This window comes from Leptonychotes weddellii, chromosome 6 (assembly GCF_054177405.1).
Source record: "Leptonychotes weddellii isolate Sample4059 chromosome 6, ASM5417740v2, whole genome shotgun sequence".
Classification (NCBI taxonomy): domain Eukaryota; kingdom Metazoa; phylum Chordata; class Mammalia; order Carnivora; family Phocidae; genus Leptonychotes; species Leptonychotes weddellii.
The window spans coordinates 35,861,674-35,882,089 of record NC_138374.1 but is presented as its reverse complement, the minus strand read 5'-3'; the positions used below and the strand labels follow the sequence as shown (position 1 = coordinate 35,882,089).

Genomic DNA, 20,416 nt, shown 5'->3' with positions numbered 1-20,416 from the left:
CAGTGCCTAAAACACAGCAGATGCCTCACAAGTTTGGTGAATGCATGAGTCAACAAAATAGTTCTGTCCATCCAAATCACTTCTGCCAAGGAAGGTGCTTAATGGGGGCTTTGGCTTGAAACTACATAGCCATTTTGGACTCTTCCATATCTCTATTCAACTAAATACTATGTCTGGTAGATCAAAGAGATAAGTGACCTCTGCAAGAAAATAGTAAATAAAAATAAGAATTCCTTTAAACACGATAAGAAAAAAGAGGATGGTGTCACATATTGTTTTTCTCTTCTCTTTGATCTTTGTGGTCTCTTACTACAATAGAACATTAGAAATCCAAGGTTCGGGGCGCCTGGGTGGCTCAGTCATTGAGCGTCTGCCTTCGGCTCGAGTCATGATCCCAGGGTGCTGGGATCGAGCCTCCCATCAGGCTCCCTGCTCAGCAGGAAGCCTGCTTCTCCCTCTCCCACTCCCCCTACTTGTGTTCCCTCTCTTGCTGTGTCTCTCTCTGTCAAATAAATAAATAAAATCTTAAAAAAAAAAAAAAAAAAAGAAATCCAAGTTTGAAGGACTAACTTTTCTCCCTAATCAGACTCCTATTATCCTTCTTACAACAACTTACTTACTCACCTTTTAATCTAGCATCACCACCAAAGGCACCACAGCCCCAGTTTCCTGTGGCCACCGCAGAAAGATTCTCTGAAGAAACTCCAGGACGGAGAAATCCACAGTAAGCCTGCAGGATGAAAGGAACATCATAACATGTGAGTGACTAGACATTAACAGTACTTCTGACTGATGTACTAGGATCAGTAGCTATTATCAAGCTTATGTTTTCTTTCTTTTCTTTTTTTTTCTTTTCTTCCCTCCTTCCTTCCTTTCTTCCTCCTTCCCTCCCTCCCTCCCTTCCTTCCTTCCTTTTTCTTCCTTCCTTCCTTCCTTTCTGGGCCAAAGTAGAGGGAAAAACAGAAAATCCTGGGATTATACAAGAAGCGAGTAAGAAATGATCAATTCTAATATTTATTTGTTTTGATGCTGGACAAATCAAAACCTTTAAACCAATACAGGTCTCAGTTTCTTTATCTGATTCAAATATAAATGGAAATATCAGAGATATTTCAAGAACTGATGGGATCCCAATTACAAACTACCAGAACTAAAGGGAGGAAAGGCACTTAATACATTTCTTTATTTGAAGGCTTCTGATCACCATTTTTTTCCATTATGCTTCCTCAGTACTCACTCTCTGAATTATTGGGACTAGATTAATAACTGTGATTAGCTTTTAAATGTGCTTCCTGCCACGAAATGCTTGATAATGAGCAAACAACTAACCTTTAAGATCCCCTCCAGCTCTAAGATTCTCTGGTTTCACAGCTCTGTTTTAAGCCAGAATATTTTAAAATTCGCTAGTCACCTGAGAAAAGTACAATACATCCTGAGGATGCTGGCTAAGTATTAATTAGAAGAACAGCTTATTTTGTATATGAGAAGACTGCAGTTTAAGGTCCCAGAGTTTCTGTTTTCCATTCTTTGCTGTCAGCCCAGTTGGTCTTTCTGCCTCCTAAGGGTTCTTAGTTTTCTGAAACTATCAGACTACATTAAAAAGTTTAATATAATACTCCCCTGGGTTCTCTCAAGTACCAAACAAAGTCTAAAATATAGCTTATGTATAATAGTAAATAAAATAAAAAGAATGATGTGTGACATATGTTCCCAGAGAAAAACCAAGGATAAAGAAAGATGCTTCTAGGGCGCCTGGGTGGCTCAGTCGTTGGGCGTCTGCCTTCGGCTCAGGTCATGATCCCAGGGTCCTGGGATCGAGTCCCCCATCGGGCTCCCTGCTCCGCGGGAGGCCTGCATCTCCCTCTCCCACTCCCCCTGCTTGTGTTCCTGCTCTCACTATGTCTCTCTCTGTCAAATAAATAAATAAAATCTTAAAAAAAAAAAAAGAAAGATGCTTCTATGAAACCCACACATAAAATATAGTAAATTGCTCTCTAAAGTTTCCACAAAGGTATAAAAATTTATTTTACACACTGTCTGGATAGATTAACAAGGCTATTCCTTCCACCCCCTCCTAGGCTGTAAATCCTGACAGATATTAATTATAAGTTGGTACCAGACCATTATTCAACGCTGTGGTACAGAGCTTACACTAGAACTCACAAATTACCTGTGTAATCAGATGCATGGAGTTTCTGAAAATCTCTTTCAGATCAAAAATATCAAAGAGCTCAATTTTTTTTTTTTGAGCAGGTTATCAAAAGATATAGAGTCTGTCTTTATGCCAACAAGGGGGAGAACAAACTCTGTCAGAACAGACATAATTTTGCCACTTGGTTTTCTGTCAAACTCTCCTTAACAGGCCTAGATGAAGAAGATGATTTCTTAGCCTCCTGTTGGGGCTGCCTCTCTTTTATACTGTCAGAAGGGCTTTAGTCTCTTCCTACTGCCATCTCTATATCTGGGATGACTCATCTTTAATGAGCAAACATAGCTTGGTGAAACTAGAGCCTAACAACAGAGAATTTGAAATATTTATATTATTAGGAGAAAAATCTAACGTAAAGCACTAAATCAATTGTACTAAAAAACAAAACAAAAAACCTCCACAACTACTTTGGAAAATGGCCACAACAAAAAACAAACTATAAAACTGACATTAACCTACATTCGGTGTTTTGATCAAAACAAATCAAAACTTTAAAAAGTTAACCAGAAATTAAATGATATAAAACACCTACAAAGTAATTAGGTATAAAGAATAACTGTTTATAATAAATACAAAATTCTTTTATTCTGTTTAAACTAAGCATTTCTAAGGTCAGAAGTAAGAGACAGGCAGCAAGCTCCTCTGAGTCCCCTTTAGACAGACAACCTATGCTTCTCCCTTCTGCAGTAAGGAGAGCGATCCCTCAAATGCTACAGACCAGAGCAGGGTCACTAATCAGGGAATCATTTCCTTTTACAACAGTAATGAGACCCTTTAGTAACAAATAAAGATCAGATAAGGATAGAGACCTCAAAAGGGTTGCCAAGTTCTTACTTCATAGGGAAGTTCTCAAGAGCTCCATGCTGGCAACAAATAAATTTTTTTTCCCACACCCACAGCCAGAGAACTTGAGGAGATTAATCAGAGCAGTAAGAATAAAAAGAAAGCCAGCTCGAACTCTATAGTTACATCCTGACCTGACATTCACCAATCACAAGGCTATTTATTTTTACTAATAAACAACTTTAAAGAGAAAAAGAGGAAGCATTCATACCTTAGGACAGTAAGTACAGGATACCAATGAACACTTATATCTCAGAATGAATTTTGATGGGAAGGAAGAAGAAAGGTAAGATAAAGGTAATTTTGGAGTCCTGAAGGTCACAAAGGGGAGCTTTGAAAAGCAAGAGACAGGAAGAAAACACTGGTATCTAGAGTTAAAAACTACAGCCCAGGTGGGAAGTGATGAGATAAGGACAGAAATGTAGGATGGAAGCAAAGAAAGTGAAAAAGAAAACAATTGTAAAAACCTACAGGCTCAGAACTGGACCCAGGAAATAGAGGGTACTCACAGGAATAGTTGGTCACAAACACTGAGGCATACACATGCATGAACACATGCACACTGAAGTAAGAACTCAGGCTTCAACATCAAGTTTAGCAGGCCCAAGTAGATATAATTAAACTATGTCTTTCATTATAATGTAAACACATTATACTGTTTGCTAGATTAATAATTTAACAATTATTGTTCCTAAAGAGTTGCTTATTTGAAGACAATCCACCACCACTTGTCTAACGTAAATACATTTGGTACCAATACTGATTTTCTGATATCTTAGAATACTGTGATTTCTTAAAAACAAACATAATATTAAAAAATCCTTAATAATCTTTTGGAAAAGGGGCACCTAGGTGGCTCAGTCAGTTGACTGGCCGGCTCTTGATTTCAGCTCAGGTCATGATCTCAGGGTCCTAGGATTGAGCCACCGGTAGGGCTACACACTCAGCAGGGTGTCTGCTTGAGGATTTCTCTCCCTCTGTCCCACCCCTCCTGCTCTCTCTCTAAAATAAATATTTTTTAAAAAGAATCTTTTGGAAGAGAATAAAATAATGTTAATCAAGAATCTTAAAAATATCCTTAGAGGGGCACCTGGCTGGCTCAATGTGACTCTTGATCTTAGGGTTGTGAGTTCAAGCCCCACGACAGGCGTGGAGCTTACTTAAAAAAAAAAAAAAAATTATCCTTAAAGTAATAAGAATTTTGCAAATTTCTTTTGTTATTTGATTAAATAACAAAGAGGTTTATTACTACATTATGTATAATGAGAGGCACTTAGGACCACCTAATTGTTCAAAAAGAGTAGCTTAATCACAGTATGCCAATGCAACCAGTTTTATGGACATTAAACGTATTACTATGAAGATATTAGAAAGTATGAAAAATATTCACAATATATTGTTAAATATGTAAAATACAAAGTTATAGGTAGCTTCTGAACATATTTTTATGAAATTAAATATTCATGTGGAAAGACCTATAAAAATGAAAACTATTTGAAAGGTAGGATCATGAATGACTTTTTCTCTTTAAAATAACTGTAACATTAGTAAATTGATTTTGCTTTTGTTTAAAATGCTATGTAAAATGAAAGAATTGTGCAGACCTTAGTTTCCTCGTGTGTGAAATCGAAGATTGGACAAAGTATATCTATTGTTATTCTGATTCTATATATTAAGAGACTGAAGGAAAAATTCACTAAAAATGACATATTTTGGGCTAATATTCCTGAGAAGTAAAGTGACACATACAGTTGACCCTTGAACAAGATGAGTTTGAACTGCGTGGTCCACTTACATGGAGGGTTTTTTTGGATAAACACAATATAGTACTATAAATGTATTTTTCTCTTCCTTATGATTTTCTTAATAACATTTTCTTTAGCTTACCTTAAGAATACAGTATATAATACAGATAACATACAAACTATGTTTTTTTCTTTTTTTAAATTTTATTTTATTATGTTAATCACCATACATTACATCATTAGTTTTTGATGTAGTGTTCCATGATTCATTGTTTGCATATAACACCCAGTGCTCCATGTAGTACATGCCCTCTTTAATACCCATCACCAGGCTGTTGTCAGTAAGGCTTCCAGTCAATAGTAGGCTATAAATAGTTAAGTTTTGGGGGAGTTCAAAGTTATATGTAGATTTTTGACGGTGCTGAGGGTTGGCATCCCTAATCTCCAAGTTGTTCAAGAGTCAACTGTACTTTAAGAAAATATAAATGATCAGATGTTGAACTCCTCCTCCATTCTAACACTCTCCCAACTAACTGAGCTATATCAGCTACCCTACATGTTGAACTCCTTAGAAATACCAGCAGCTAGTATTGAACAACCATTAAACAAGCTCTGGTTTAATAACCTCTTTCCAAATTTGTTGATGGGTAATACCAAAAAAATCAAGAAATCAATTTAAAAAGGGTAAATGGTGGTGATTTCCTGTTGGGGTGGTCAGTTTGCTTTAATCAACGTCTGATCCAGAAGCCTCTATGTAATATATTCATTACTTAATCTTACTTGAATGAGTCTAACATGGTTTAATATAACTTTTCACAGATGATTTCTTTCTTCCCTTGCTGAGCTATTTGCCACTTTTGCAAGCTGGAGTCATAAATCTTTCCAACTACAAAAATAATTTTCCTCTAGAATGTCACCCAGCTGATCTCTCACAGTATTGCTTCACAATACCAGTTAGATAAAAGGAGGCCGATTCTTCCTTTTAAAAACCAACTCTGTTTGCAGGTCACGATGTGGGTCCAATAGGATAGGTGGAGCCTGGATGGAGCAGACTGTTTCTAGAGGGAATAAAACACTTTGTGGGCTTGCCCTTTCAATTATTATCTGATGACTAATGCCTAAAAGTAGCAAAAAAGCCCCTAGAGTTCAGAGATCCACATTGAATTCTGATGGTGAAAACTGGTCTTATGCTCTATTACTTCCTAGAAAAAATGAGTTTTTCTATTCCTGCTCACTTTCTCTCTGGCACAAAAAAAGCAGAATTGTATAAGTCATCTCTAAAGCATTTTAATATAGCTTTAAACCTAAGTTTACAAAACACAGTGAGATGTAAATATTTAACTTGAATTCTCTCCAAGTTGTGCTGTCAGTTTATGTAAAACTCCCTGTTGCTGTACTAAAATTCATACTCTCTTTTAATAGGTAAATGTAACCAATAAATGATGGAATGCTTTTATTTAGAAGGCCCAAAGTTATTTGGATTAGTTCTTTAAGTTGTCGATGACATTTAACAAAATCATTTATTCCTTTCTTCTTTTCCAATGAAAGAATTAGGAAACTAATTCTCAGCTAAAAGAGCAAATGTTTTGGAATCTCGCAGTGAATGACAGACATAATTTATTCAGTGCCTTCCCATAGTGCCGGGCCCTGAACTAGGTGTTTTCTCAATGTTAGCCCATGTACTGATGGGCTACTCTACACCTGTGGTACTTCCTTGTCTTATGGGAATTTAATAAATAGGCTGGGGGGGAAAAGCCCTCAAATTTCCTTAAAATAGTATATCAAACAAAAAAAGATATTGAGAAAAGCAATCAACTGGAGACTTGCTCACAGTATAGGATTATGATTAAAAGAGAAGAGGTAACCAAAGCATATATGCTTATAGGAGATTGTTAACAAAATGCAAGGAATATTCTTAATGATTTAAGACTTAAAACAGGTAAAAAGTCTGGAAAGACAGACCTTGTTATAGTAATCTCTATGTGGGAGGAGTTACATTTTTAAAAAGTGATTTGAAGTCAGGGGAACCTGGATTCAAGTCCTGACTTCATCACTGCCCATCTGTGTGACGTGGGGCAAGTTATTCAACTTCTTGAGGCTCAGTTCATGATCTCTAAATTGGAGACAAGAAAATTATCTACATCTCCCTGGGTGGTTCTGATTAAATCAGACACTGCATTTAAAGTGCTAAGTAGAGTGCCTGGCATATCATAAGCAATCATTTAATGCTATCTATTACTTTTACTATTGTTACTTATATAATTTAAGAAAACTTCTACCTGCACTTGACAGAAAAGAATCTCTTATGAACTATAAATTAGATTTAATTGTATATTAACATAAATGATGGCACGCTGAAACACAGAAGTACATAACTATCAATCCATCTGCTTCATGTGGTTTTATCTATTCCATACTTGAATCAACATTGGACTTACTGGGCTTTACCTAGCACTTAAAGAATATTTGGGAAATATCTACAAATCTGTAACATTTTAAGTCATTTAAGATAATGTATATCTAAAAAGTTTACCTTAAAAAAACTGTTAGTAATATCTAAGAAGTTTAATTAATCACCGACTAATGCATTTAACAAATATTTTTGAGAAGTTTTCATAAGCAAGGCAGCGTGCTTGGCACTGACTGACTTGAATGAAATAAAACTTTGTCTGCTGTTATTTAAAGACTCATTCTTTCTGTATAAAGTGGGTTTCCTTTGGACTCTACATTCTACAAATAAATGTTTTCCAATACTTACAACTAAATTAACCTATTCACATTTACCAAGTTTCACCGATAGGTAAATTGAGGTTAGTGCTATATCAGTAAATGTAGAGAACATCAATAGGCCATGGGCAGTTTAAAAAATAAAAGATTTATTTATGCCCAGGGTTATCATTTTAAAAAATCATATTTGCAGATAATTTCTAAAATTGAATGATCTAGCTCCTACAGAAAAGTATTTATGGGAATGTAAATTTTATCCATAAGAAAAAGAACCATTTAATTTGTGTTACTGTATGATTATGATTAAACACATTTCCTTTTCATATATTTCTCTCCAAACTACCTACTGCTTATATAAATGTCTTCTAGTATCAATGACCACGACCATGTGACAAATTCATATAAAACGTGTTTAGTAAAGAAGGAACATGTGATAAAAATCTGAAGATAAATCTCATTCTACTTGATATGTTTTATAATAAAAACACCATGTACTTGGAAATAATTGCTTTAAGGCAAGAGTTTGGAACAATAAAAGGCTTACATTTAAAATGTGTCTAATACGAACCATAAGAGACGATGGACTCTGAAAAACAAACTGAGGGTTCTAGAGGGGAGGGGGGTGGGAGGATGGGTTAGCCTGGTGATGGGTATTAAAGAGGGCACGTTCTGCATGGAGCACTGGGTGTTATGCACAAACAATGAATCATGGAACACTACATCAAAAACTAATGATGTAATGTATGGGGATTAACATAACAATAAAAATTAAAAAAAAATAAAATGTATTTAATATAATAAAAGATATTCTTTGTTATAGAATCTCTGATTATCAGAGTCAGGTAAAAGAGAGAGATTATACCTGTTGATATACCAAAGAGCAGTCTTTCTGCATAGCTTTTCTGAGGAATTGCTTAAAAAAAATATGTACGTGGTATCTGTTATCTAAGTTCAACTTTGGAAAACAGTGCATTTATTCTTCAAAATTTTTAAGAGATCCCTTTGAGAACTCTAAACATTAAAATAATTAAAATATTCTAGGGCGCCTGGGTGGCTCAGTCGTTAAGCGTCTGCCTTCGGCTCAGGTCATGATCCCAGGGTCCTGGGATCGAGCCCCACATCGGGCTCCCTGCTCTGCGGGAAGCCTGCTTCTCCCTCTCCCACTCCCCCTGCTTGTGTTCCCTCTCTCACTGTGTCTCTCTCTGTCAAATAAATAAATAAAAATCTTTAAAAAAATAAAATAATTAAAATATTCTAATCGACAGGTATAAGAAAACACATTCAACAATTAAATTCTCAGAACATAAGAATAGATCAGAATATAAGATAATATATATAATTATACTCAAAATATATACCAAGTTCTAAGAGAAGCAAAAGCCTCTCTGGATTATTTGGTTCTTTATTTTACTAACTATATGAAAGGCAAGGTGTTTGTGCTAGGATATGCAGAGGACCACAAGAGTGAGACCAGGGAGAACCTGAGGATGATATACACAATGTCAGATGTGCTACTGCAAGGGCGTTCCCAATCCCCTTGCAATGGTACACCCAGTCTGCTGTCATTATCAAAAGTCTATGTAGAGACTGGCACACATGTAGCCATGCAATTATCTTAATAAACAATCTCATAATCAAATATGACTCATGCGAGTTAAACAATGGTTTTCAGATTGGGTCAGTCTTCTTGGCTGTAAAAGATCTAAAGAAATTATCAACTGTTTTGGTAAAGCCCTAAATTTAGAGAATAGAATCAGTACTCTACTGTATGGTAGTTTATTTACTTTGGTTAGCAGTAGTGAAAATCTGAATAATAGGCATGGCTCATTTTCAGATTTCTGAAATACAATTAGAAAAAATGATTTAGTAGACAGCACTAAGCATCACAGAAAATCACAGATTGCATCATAAATATGCCAAATTACCTAATCAATAAACGATTTACATGTGAATCTTACCTATAAGAGAACTTAACTTTTATGGTTTATTTGTATTTAACCCTGATGGCATACCTTGTAGAGACGTCATTGAAAGGTGTGACAAAAATTTGTTAGTGCTCATTCATTTCTATATGGTTTTACAATAATAATGTTCCAAAGCAAGTAAAAGTATTTGATGAGCTAAATGCATGTGTGGGGCTTAATATGAAGCAACAGTCTATCTGGCATCAGTAATCAAGCAATTACGAAATGGAAAGTACATCTTGTACAAGCTGACAGACCCATTAAATCAAGAGAGCTGTGGGCAGACATAGTGACACTGCAAGAATTACCAGAAAGCATTAATTTCAGCATTAATAAAATGGCAGTAAATAGATGACAGCTGCCAGATGAACTGAGAAATGAGGTTACTGGCCTTGTTAAGCTCTCGTCTGATTTTCTCGGGCACAAACTGGTCGAGGTAGCGTCTGAAGTGAAGGGCATCGATGGCGACGATCTCAGTGCCGCGCCGCTGCCAGGCATCCCTGGGGCAGGACGGAAGGGGGAAGACGATGACTGGGGAAAGACACTCACAAAACGTAACCCTTGTGAGGTGGGGTTTCTAGGAGTCTGGCAGGGCTAAAATATTAAAAACAAACCAACAAACCAGTAGCTACAGGTCTCAGCAAAACAAGAGGGCAGAAAACCACATCTTTATATTTCAAGGCATACACATAACGGACTACTAGGCATTAAAGAGTAAAACAAAAAATTATCAAGAGATGACAAATATGACAGAGTGTAAACAGATACATCATTTACAGTGAGTCTCAGAAGTTAAAGGATTTGGGGGCAAACAAAAGGAACTTCGTTCTTGGTTTTCCTCTAATACTGAAGACATAGCATTTGTATCTTGACAAAAGCCAAAAAAAATGCTCGTTCTTCCTTTGCTTTGAAAGACCTGTTTTTTGGGTCTTGGGTTTATAACATCACCATCTACCATCCAAAACATAATCCCAACAAGTGTTAAAAAAATGTGTCATGATTCAGCACAACATTCTACCTACTGTGCTCAATTGCTGATGGTGTGAAACTATTTTTAAAAAGACAAAGACAGTAAAGCAGATATTGCCTGTGGAAATAGGAAGGACTGGGTGAGATGACTTTGGCAATGTGAAATTCCAAATATTCCAATACTCCCTTTACAGACTTGCATAAAGTGACATGCCAAGCAACTTTTCACACTGAAGAAAGGCAACAGAAACCTTCATGTTAGTCTGTAAGTAATTATCAGGAATTAAATATCCACATAGGTAATTGTTACAACCAAATATTTTAACCAAAACAAAAGGGAAGAGAACCAGGGGCCGGACTTGAGATATTACAAAGAATAAGCTGGCATGGGTAGATGGGCAATTACTGATTCTAACACAACTGCTCTTTTTCATTAACGCATGTACACACCCACAAGTGCTTTCAGGCATCATTTCTTTTTGTTTTTTCTTTCTCCAAATTTTAATTTAAATTCCAGTTAGTTAACATACAGTGTAATATTAGTTTCAGGTGTAGAATTTAGTGATTCATTACTCACATACAACACCCTGTGCTCATCACAATAAGTGCACTCCTAATCCCATTACCTCTTTAACCCATCCATCTCTCTCCCCTCCAGTAATCCTCAGTTTGTGCTCCATAGTTAAGAGTCTGTTTTCTGGGACACCTGGGTGGCTCAGTTGGTTAAGCATCTGCCTTCGGCTCAGGTCATGATTTCAGGGTCCTGGGATCAAGCCCCACGTTGGGCTCTGGGGAGTCTGCTTCTCCTTCTGTCTGCCTCTCCCCCCTGCTTGCGCTCTCTCTCTGACAAATAAATAAATAAAATCTTAAAAAAAAAAAAATCTGTTTTCTGATTTGCCTCTCTCTTCCCCACCTGTGTTCATTTGTTTTGTTTCTTAAATTCCACATATGAGTGAAATCATATGGTATTTGTCTTTCTCTGACTGACTTATTTCACTTAGCATGACATTCTCTAGCTCCATCTATGTCATTGCAAATGTCAAGATTTCATTCTTTTTTATGGCTGAGTAATATTCCATTATAGATATATGCCACATCTTCTTTATTCTACGATCTAACAACTGCACTACTAGGTATCGTAACCAAACGATACAGAAATACTGATTTGAAGGGATACGTGCACCCTGATGTTTATAGCATCATTATCAACAGTAGCCAAATTATGGAAAGAGCCCAAATATCCATCAACTAATGAATGGACAAAGAAGATTTGGTATATATATATACAATGGAATATTACTCAGGCACCATTTCTATAAAAGTTTACCCCCTAAAAGTTCGCGAGGAAGCAAATATGTCAAAGTATAAAAGCATTTTTCAGTAAGAAATAGGAGACTTCAGCAAAGTTTACTGTAGGTCATGCTGTTAACCGTCCTGTGGCATTAGGCAAACTGTCCCAACATGTTTCCCCACCTACTTAATCTCACAGAAAAATTAAGGATAAATAAGCTGGTTAAAGGCTTTAAGCTCTAATAAGAACCTATTCTAAGTAAGTTTGGCCTTGGAAGTTAACCTCCACTGACTGCTTACATTTGGTAGCTGACAGGTAAAGAACAAGAGTTCCACCCTTATTTTTGGTTTATACTTTTGGCTTTTATTTCTCTGTTCTTCCCTTTTGTATATGGAGATGGTAATACTAGTTTAACTACCAATGAACCTGTAATACTCAACTTAAAACAACAGTTACATTTCCAAAGTAAGAGTAGATGGAAGACAGAATGTACTAGGTCAAACCCACATTCCTTAGCTTTTGGTCATGCAATACTCAAGTCAGAAACGAACTCACCTTTCACTTCCATCTTCATGGCTTCGGGCCCAACGATACGTTTCAGCATAGCCTGTGTATTCACTGTACTGTTCCGTACCTGAAACAAATAATCTGCCATTATTTTTCAGAAGGATTTTTCTTAAAAGCTTGAAGAGGGCACGTATTGAATGGAGCACTCGGTGTTATACGCAAACAAAGAATCATGGAACACTGCATCAAAAACTAATGATGTAGGGGCGCCTGGGTGGCTCAGTCGTTAAGTGTCTGCCTTCGGCTCAGGTCATGATCCCAGGGTCCTGGGATCGAGCCCCACGTCGGGCTCCCTGCTCTGCGGGAAGCCTGCTTCTCCCTCTCCCACTCCCCCTGCTTGTGTTCCTGCTCTCACTATGTCTCTGTCAAATAAATAAATAAAATCTTAAAAAAAAAAAAAAAACTAATGATGTAATATATGGTGATTAACATAACATAATAAAATAAAATTAAAATAAATAAATAGTTAAAAAAAAAAAGCTGCATGCTCTGGGTCTTTAGAGCGGGAGGAGGGGCAGAAGCAGACTCCTCGCTGAGCAGGGAGCCTGACATGGCCAATCCCAGCTCCCCCCTCATCAGATCATGACCTGAGCCAAAGGCAGACGCTTAACCGAGTGGCGCCCCCTAAAGGGACTTTGTTAATAAACTTAATCCTCATTTCTGGAAATATCTGTTGGCAAATGTCAACTGAAAAAAAACCTCACTGGTCTTAATGACCTATTATTTTCTATAAGGAAATGATACCTATAATGACACCTATAAAAGCCACTGCAATGTTTATCATACAGAGATAAATATCTCAATCAACAGAGAAAACAAAATATGCTCTGTCATATTAATGTCTTTCATGAGTGACAGACTGTTTTATAAAGGTCCAATGTCTTCAATATCAGTAATCTGATGGTAATATTTAGTTTGTATTGTTGAGAAAGCAATTTTACATAAAGACATTCCCTGCTAAGAAAAGTATCATTAAAATTAAATCTAGGACTTGCCTATCCATATGCAAGTTACTTCAAAGGGCTTTGTAAACCAGAATACTGTGACAGAGAAGGCACGGGGACTAAAGCATAATTAAAATTCATCTGATGAGAACATGCACCAAGCTTGCCACATAACAAAGATTTCTACTTTTTTTTTTTTAAGTTTTTATTAAGTAATCTCTACACCAAGTGTGAGGCTTGAACTCACAACCCTGAGATCAAGAGTCACATGCTCCTCAGATTGAGCCCACCAGGCGCCCCCAGAGATTTCTCCTTGGACATACCAGGAGGGATAGTGCCAAAAGTGTCCTACTGCTTAACTAAATAAAATCATTCCAATTCCTATGGTCAACTCAATAATTAAACTTTTCAAGAATCAACAAAACCGTAAAATGAAAAGCTGAAAACCCTGAGCAAGATAATACTTTTCACATATAAAAAAGAAATTAAAAAAAAAGAATAAACAAGACAACACTGACAACTAAGAGTAGTGACTTTTTTTTTTTTTTTTTTAGTGCAATTGCCCTAAATTTGCTGGTAAATAAAATGCAAGCAGACTGACTTTTTCAGACAGCTGAACACTACTTATTAAAATGACTATTCATCCAGTAAAGGTCCAATACTGAAGATATTTGTGACAAAGACTTAATATTAGGGAAAAAATGATACTAGAATATACAGTATTTCCAAAAAATATATATATATTTAAAAATAGAAAACAGGGGCGCCTGGCTCGTCAGTAGAGGATGACTCTTGATCTCAGGGTCGTGAGTTCAAGCCCCAACTTGGGTGTAAAGATTATTTAAGCAAACAAACAAACTTTAAAAAAAAATAGAAAACATATTTAATAAAAATAAAAAGAACACAAAATCAAATCACGACATGCTAATTATGAACTGTCAGTTCTTCATCCAAAAGCAAATTATTTTCATTTTTGGGGTCAGGTTAACTTCTTACATGTTACTTAAACAACTTGAAGCTTTTATACACAAAGATTACTAAATGTAGTGAACAAGACTGCAAATGGCCTCTACATTTATTAACTTATAGATAGATAACTGAGAAACATGTTAAATATCACCATGAAGATGTAATCAGCAACATTCAGGCCATGGGAAACTCTACAGGACCAATAGTCTGGGCTGCTTACAAAAAATTATAAGGAAAAAAAGAGAGCAGAACCTATAAACTAAAAGAAACAAACATGAAAACACTAATAAGAAAGTGAGGGTAGTTATATTAATATTGGATAAAACAAACTTGAAGTCAAGGAGTATTATGAAAGATAAAGAGGAACACTTCATAATGATAAAAGGGTCAATTCATCAGAAAGACAACAATTTTGCTTTTATTTTGATTTCACATTTGAAAAATTAATGAAATCCATTACATTAATAGATTAAAGAACCCCACATAATCCTAACAAAAGTTGCAGAAAAGATAAAATTCAACACCTACCATGATTAACACTCTCAATAAAACTGAGAATAAAAAAAAGGAACTTCCTCAATCTGATTAAGGACCACTACATGAAAACTTACAACTAACTTCATACACAGTAATGAAAACATTCCACCTAATCCAACATTGTAGTGAAGTCCTAGCCACCATAATAAGGCAAAAAAAAAAAAAGAAAGAAAAATCAAAAAGAGTATAAAAAAGTAAGACTATCCTTATTTGCAAATGTCATGACTATTTATGTAGCAAATCCTAAGGAATCACCAGGAAATGAAAGAAAAAAAGAAAAATTATAGAAAAGAAAGACAAGCTCATTAATAAATGTAGTATCAAAGATATGTCTATATAATAGCAGCAAACAGTGGGAAAATAAAACTTTCAAAAATCCATTAACCAGAGCATCAAAAACAATAAAATACTTAGGAGTAAATGTAACAAAAGATATAGCAGACACCACTGAGAAAAAGTAAAGAAGATTTAAATAAATGGTAAGATAGACCATCCTCAGGGGTTGGAAGACTCAATATGGTATTTCTCAATATTGTAATCACAAATATTCCTCAATCCTTTTGATATTCCTAGCAGACATTAAAAATAGTAATCGAGAAGGCGATTCTAATATTTATATGGAAATGCAAAGAACCTAAAATAAGCAAAACATTTCTGAAAAAAGAACAAAACTGGAGGATTTAAGTATCTGAGTTCAATATTTACTTGTTGTGACCTAAGGAAAGACCAAGAGATCAACTGAACTAAATAGAATTCATAGATAAATCCACACTTGTATGGTCAATTGACTCATGACAATGGTGCTAAAACAATCCATTGGGGAAGGAAGGGATAGTCCTTCCAACATATGTTGCTGGAACAATTAGCTATTCATATAGAAAAAAACCCAAAAACTTCAATTGCTACCTCACACTATGAACACAAATTACTCTGAAATTATTATAAAGGCATTAACATAAAACCTAAAACTATAAGACTTCGAAGAAAACATGGGAGAATGGCTTTATGACACTGGGGGTACATAAAGATTTCTTAGACAATAAAAATATACAAACAACCCAATTTAGAAAAATAAGCAAAAGACTTATACATAACCATCACAGAGGAAGATAAACAATTCTCTACTGACTACATGAAATACTGCTGAATAACACTAGTTATAAGAGGAATGCAAATTAAAACCACAGTGAGATACCACTATATACCCGACAGAATGGGTAAAATCAAAAAGAATGACAACACTAAATGTTGACAAGGATGTCAGCTGAGCTCCACGTAACAGGTTTGCTATTTGCAGTGGCATGGCTTAGAAGTTCTGAAATCACCTTTTCTGTATTCTAGGTTTACTCAAATAAGAAAAGAGGAAGACTAGAATTTATGTTGTGATGTTACGTGGCAATGGGAGGTAGCCATATGAATCCAGTTGTTTATATGTATATGCATGTGTGTGGTTATATCATATATGTCCTGGGTCTGTCTGATGAAGGCATAGAAGCAATGACACCCTTCATAGCAATAAGCATACTGAGTATTCAAATCTTAATTTCTTTTTTTTTTTTAGACAGAGAGAGAGCGTGAGCGAGGGGAGGGATAAGGGGAGCGGGAGACAAACAGAACCTCTGCTGGGTGGGGAGCCTGACATGGGGCTCAATCCCAGGACCCTGAGATCATGACTTGAGCCAAAATCAAGAGTCAGATGCTTAACCGATTGAGCCACACAAGCACCCCTCAAATCTTGATTTCTAAAAATTACTCTAAATCCAGGACTCCTTGGAGAGATAGATGATCTAGAGCTGGGGCAGGGAATATACAAGATGACCTTAGAACTCTTTTAATGCCAAAAAAGGGGAAAGTGCATTAAAGAATGATGGGCAAAGGAACACAACAGCTAACACTGACAAAATCTGGAACACTATAGCATCAAAACAGATGACAGTAATGGATTATAACACATTGAATAAAATAAGAATCCATGTGACTATATAAATATTAATAAATATACATAAATAAGAGAGAATGGAAAATCCTTCCTTACAGTAGAGTGCCAACTACTAAATGCAGGAGGAATGATAGAGTTAAGAAAATGGGTGCTAAAATAGTGGGTGAATGTTTGATGAGGAAAGAATATTTACAGTTTCAAAATGTGAAATACGTAACTACAGATTACTTACAAAGGGAAAAGACTAACTTGAAAGTGAAGAAACTTGGCAGATCCCACCTTAACCAAATCATGACAATTTATCATAAACACTGAGACAAAGTGGTATTACTGTTCTCCTCAAAAGATACATTAGAGCAGGACACATCACTTCAGTGGGATTTCTATCAAAATGAATAAACTGGGGACGCCTGGGTGGCTCAGTCGGTTAAGCGTCTGCCTTTGGCTCGGGTCATGGTCCCGGTGTCCCAGCATCAGGCTCCCTGCTCAGCCAGGAGCCTGCTTCTCCCTCTGCTCCTCACCCCGCTCGTGCTCTCTCTCTCTCTCTCAAAAAAAAAGAATAAACTGAATCTAGTTACAAAGAAACATTGGGCAAACCCAAAATAAGAGACAATTTATCAAGTAATTGGTTTATATACTTTATTTTTTTTTAAAGATTTTATTTATTTATTTATTTGACAGAGAGACACAGTGAGAAAGGGAACACAAGCAGGGGGAGTGGGAGAGGGAGAAGCAGGCTTCCCGCGGAGCAGGGAGCCCGATGCGGAGCTCGATCCCAGGACCCTGGGATCATGACCTGAGCTGAAGGCAGACGCTTAACGACTGAGCCACCCAGGCACCCCTGGTTTATATACTTTAAAAATATCAAGGTAAACAAATACAAGGAAAGGCTGAGAAACTGTCCTACTTTAAAGGATACATGACAACTGTATTCAAGGTGTGATCCTGGACTGGAGTAGACTGGGGGGAAAAAAGCTACAAAGAATATAATTAGGATAATTGACAAAATGAAAATATTGACTAGGGATTAACTAATAGTACTTTATTAATGTTAAATTTCTTGATTTTGATAATTTTGTTGTGATTTAAGAGAATATCCTAGTTATTAAGAAATATACAGCAAAATATTTAGGGTAAAAGGGCACAATGTCTCCAATGTACTCTCGAAGAGAGATCAGGAAAAGAAAATAGAGAATGATAAAGCAGATGAGAAGAGATGCAAACTGGTGAATCTGGATGAATATTATATGGGAATTCCTTGTATTATTCTTGCAACTTTCCTATGAGAGTCTGAAATGTCTCATATACACACAAATATAAAAATATCTATACAATATAAATATTTAAAAAGCTATGAAAAATACTATTCTATTTTCATTTATGATTAAAATTTTCAATAAAAACATAAAAGATTTAAACTCAATACTAAAAGTTTCTAGTCTATTACTTAGCATACTGCTTCTTAGAAGTAATTTTCAAAAATTTAAAATAATTTATACCTTAATTTCTATAAATTCATCTAGGATTTTGGATAAGATACGCAGCTACAAATTAAGAAAATAATTACAGAATTCATGTTGTTTCTTGTGTAAGCCTTCCTTGACACCGTAAGTAGCATTGGTGGTCCCTTATCTGTGCTCCACAGTACTCTGCACATAGCATCAGTAAAGCACTTAGAATATTAAATTGCAAACTGAGAGTCAGTTATATTTCTACACAGTGGCAATGAACAATCACAAACTGGAATTTTAAAAATATATTTATAATAGCAACAAAAATATGAAATAGGGATAAACGTGAGCAAATATAAAAGAAGTATAAAGTGAAAAGTATACATTTTACTGAGAGAAATTAAAGATGACCTCAATAAACAGAGCTATCTCATTCATGTGTCAAAGACTAAATATTGTTAAGATGTCAATTCTCCCCAAATTGATCTATAGATTCAAAGCAGCCTTAATTAAAATTCCAGAAGCTTTTTGGTAGATATTGACAAACTGATTCTAAAATTCACCAAAACAACTCTGAAGAAGAACAAAGTTGGAGGACTCACACTATCTGATTTTGAGAATTATTATAAAGTAATATATTATTATACAGTAATCAAAACAAAAAATAAAAACAAGTCACTGTAAGATCATGAAAAGATACACCACATATGATAAAAAGATATACCACATCTGATAAAACACCTGTATCCAAAATACATAAAGCATTTTCAAAACTCAACAATAAAAAACAAATAACCCAATTAAAACATGGGCAAAAGATGGTTTCATGTATGTAGCCATACATCAAAAAGTAACTTACCTAACTGTACACTTTAAATATACAGTTTACTGTATGTCAATTATGCCTCAATAAAGCTGTTTTAAAAATGTAATCTAACTCCTTGACTAGACTGCCAGCTTCTCAAGAAAGGAATTATAAGTCATTAACATGTATGTCTACATTAGCATTTTGTTAACGCAAGAATACATATGCAGGGGGGTGACTGGCTGGCTCAGTTGGTGGAGCATGCAACTCTTGATCTCAGGGTCATGAGTTCAAGCCCCACATTGGGTCTGGAGCCTACTTAAAAAAAAAAAAAAGGACTATAGAAGCAGTTAAGTACTTGCTGCATAAACATAATAATTAACAAGCAAAAAAGGAAGAACACTGTATTAACTGAGGTTAAAATTGTAATTCCAAAAAGACTTAATCTGAAAGTACCATGTAACTGACACATATAAAAAAATTCACATTTACAAAGACAGCCTGGCATGGTAAAAAGAGCACCACACTAAGATTAGGAGACATGAGGGACCCAAAGTGAATCCTTAAGTAACCAAATCTCTCAGTGGACTTCATTTCATCATCTGAAAATCAGGGTTGTTAATAATTCCTATCTTGTTTACTTCATAGAATTCCTTGGAAAACCATATAAGAAGAATTCAAAAGTCTTCAAAACCATAAAGTAGTTAGTATTGGTGTCATCAGACTCTACTTTGCAAGGAGGTAGAGAAACCAAAGATACATGATTTCATTTATGTGAGGTTTAAAAGCAACCTGGTCTACTGACCTGACTGGAAATAAAGACAGAACAGTCCTGTTCCTTTCTATTTTCTGCCCAGCAGTAGACAAGCTTCATTTTCCTTATTTATAAAAAACAAAACTGCCTACTCTGATCTCTTAACTATGAAAACAAATACCTGTCTTTTCAAAAGAGAGTGGTTGGAAAATACAAAATATCAATTATCATATTTCTATTTTAGGTTAGGATGGTTTTGTCCTTCTTTCCTAAAAGAAACCAGATTAATTTCTTTCAGGTATGGGAAATCAAAGATGCACATACAGATGATTTTGTTCTAAACAAATTAAATCCTGGATTTTCAGAGTAGACATCTTTCAAAATTATGTCAACTGTCTGTTCTGAAAAACAGATACCCTTGTTTTAAATTCAAATATATTGATAAACTATGATGAAAATACAAAGGTTAATAGTGATAATAGGAAACAAGAGACAGAAGATTGAATGACTTTTGTGATAGCTCTCTGTAGGTATAACCTATAAGACTTCATTCTCAAAAATTAATCTTCAGTTAAGGAAAAAACTAGAAGGAACCCATTAAAATCTTTGTATAAGTTTGTGACAGGTTAATGAGTTTTTAGATTTAGTAATAAGAAATGTTCTTATTTTTCTCTTACTAGTAATGAAAGTTTATGATGAACT

General features: G+C 35.4%; 1 protein-coding gene across 8 annotated transcripts in view; it reads right to left on the bottom strand.

Moving 5' to 3' along the window:
• Nucleotides 1-578: 578 nt before the first annotated feature.
• PARG (poly(ADP-ribose) glycohydrolase) overlaps nt 579-20,416 on the bottom strand; it is a 98,928-nt gene continuing 79,090 nt past the window's right edge. For all 8 annotated transcript variants that reach the window (XM_081823911.1, XM_081823909.1, XM_081823907.1 and 5 more), the window contains 3 exons: nt 12,304-12,382; nt 9,880-9,988; nt 579-730 (listed from right to left, as the gene is read on the bottom strand). In XM_081823911.1, the coding sequence (XP_081680037.1) occupies nt 617-730; nt 9,880-9,988; nt 12,304-12,382 (302 nt within the window). In that variant the 3' untranslated portion in view covers nt 579-616. The remainder of the gene's footprint in view (nt 731-9,879; nt 9,989-12,303; nt 12,383-20,416) is intronic.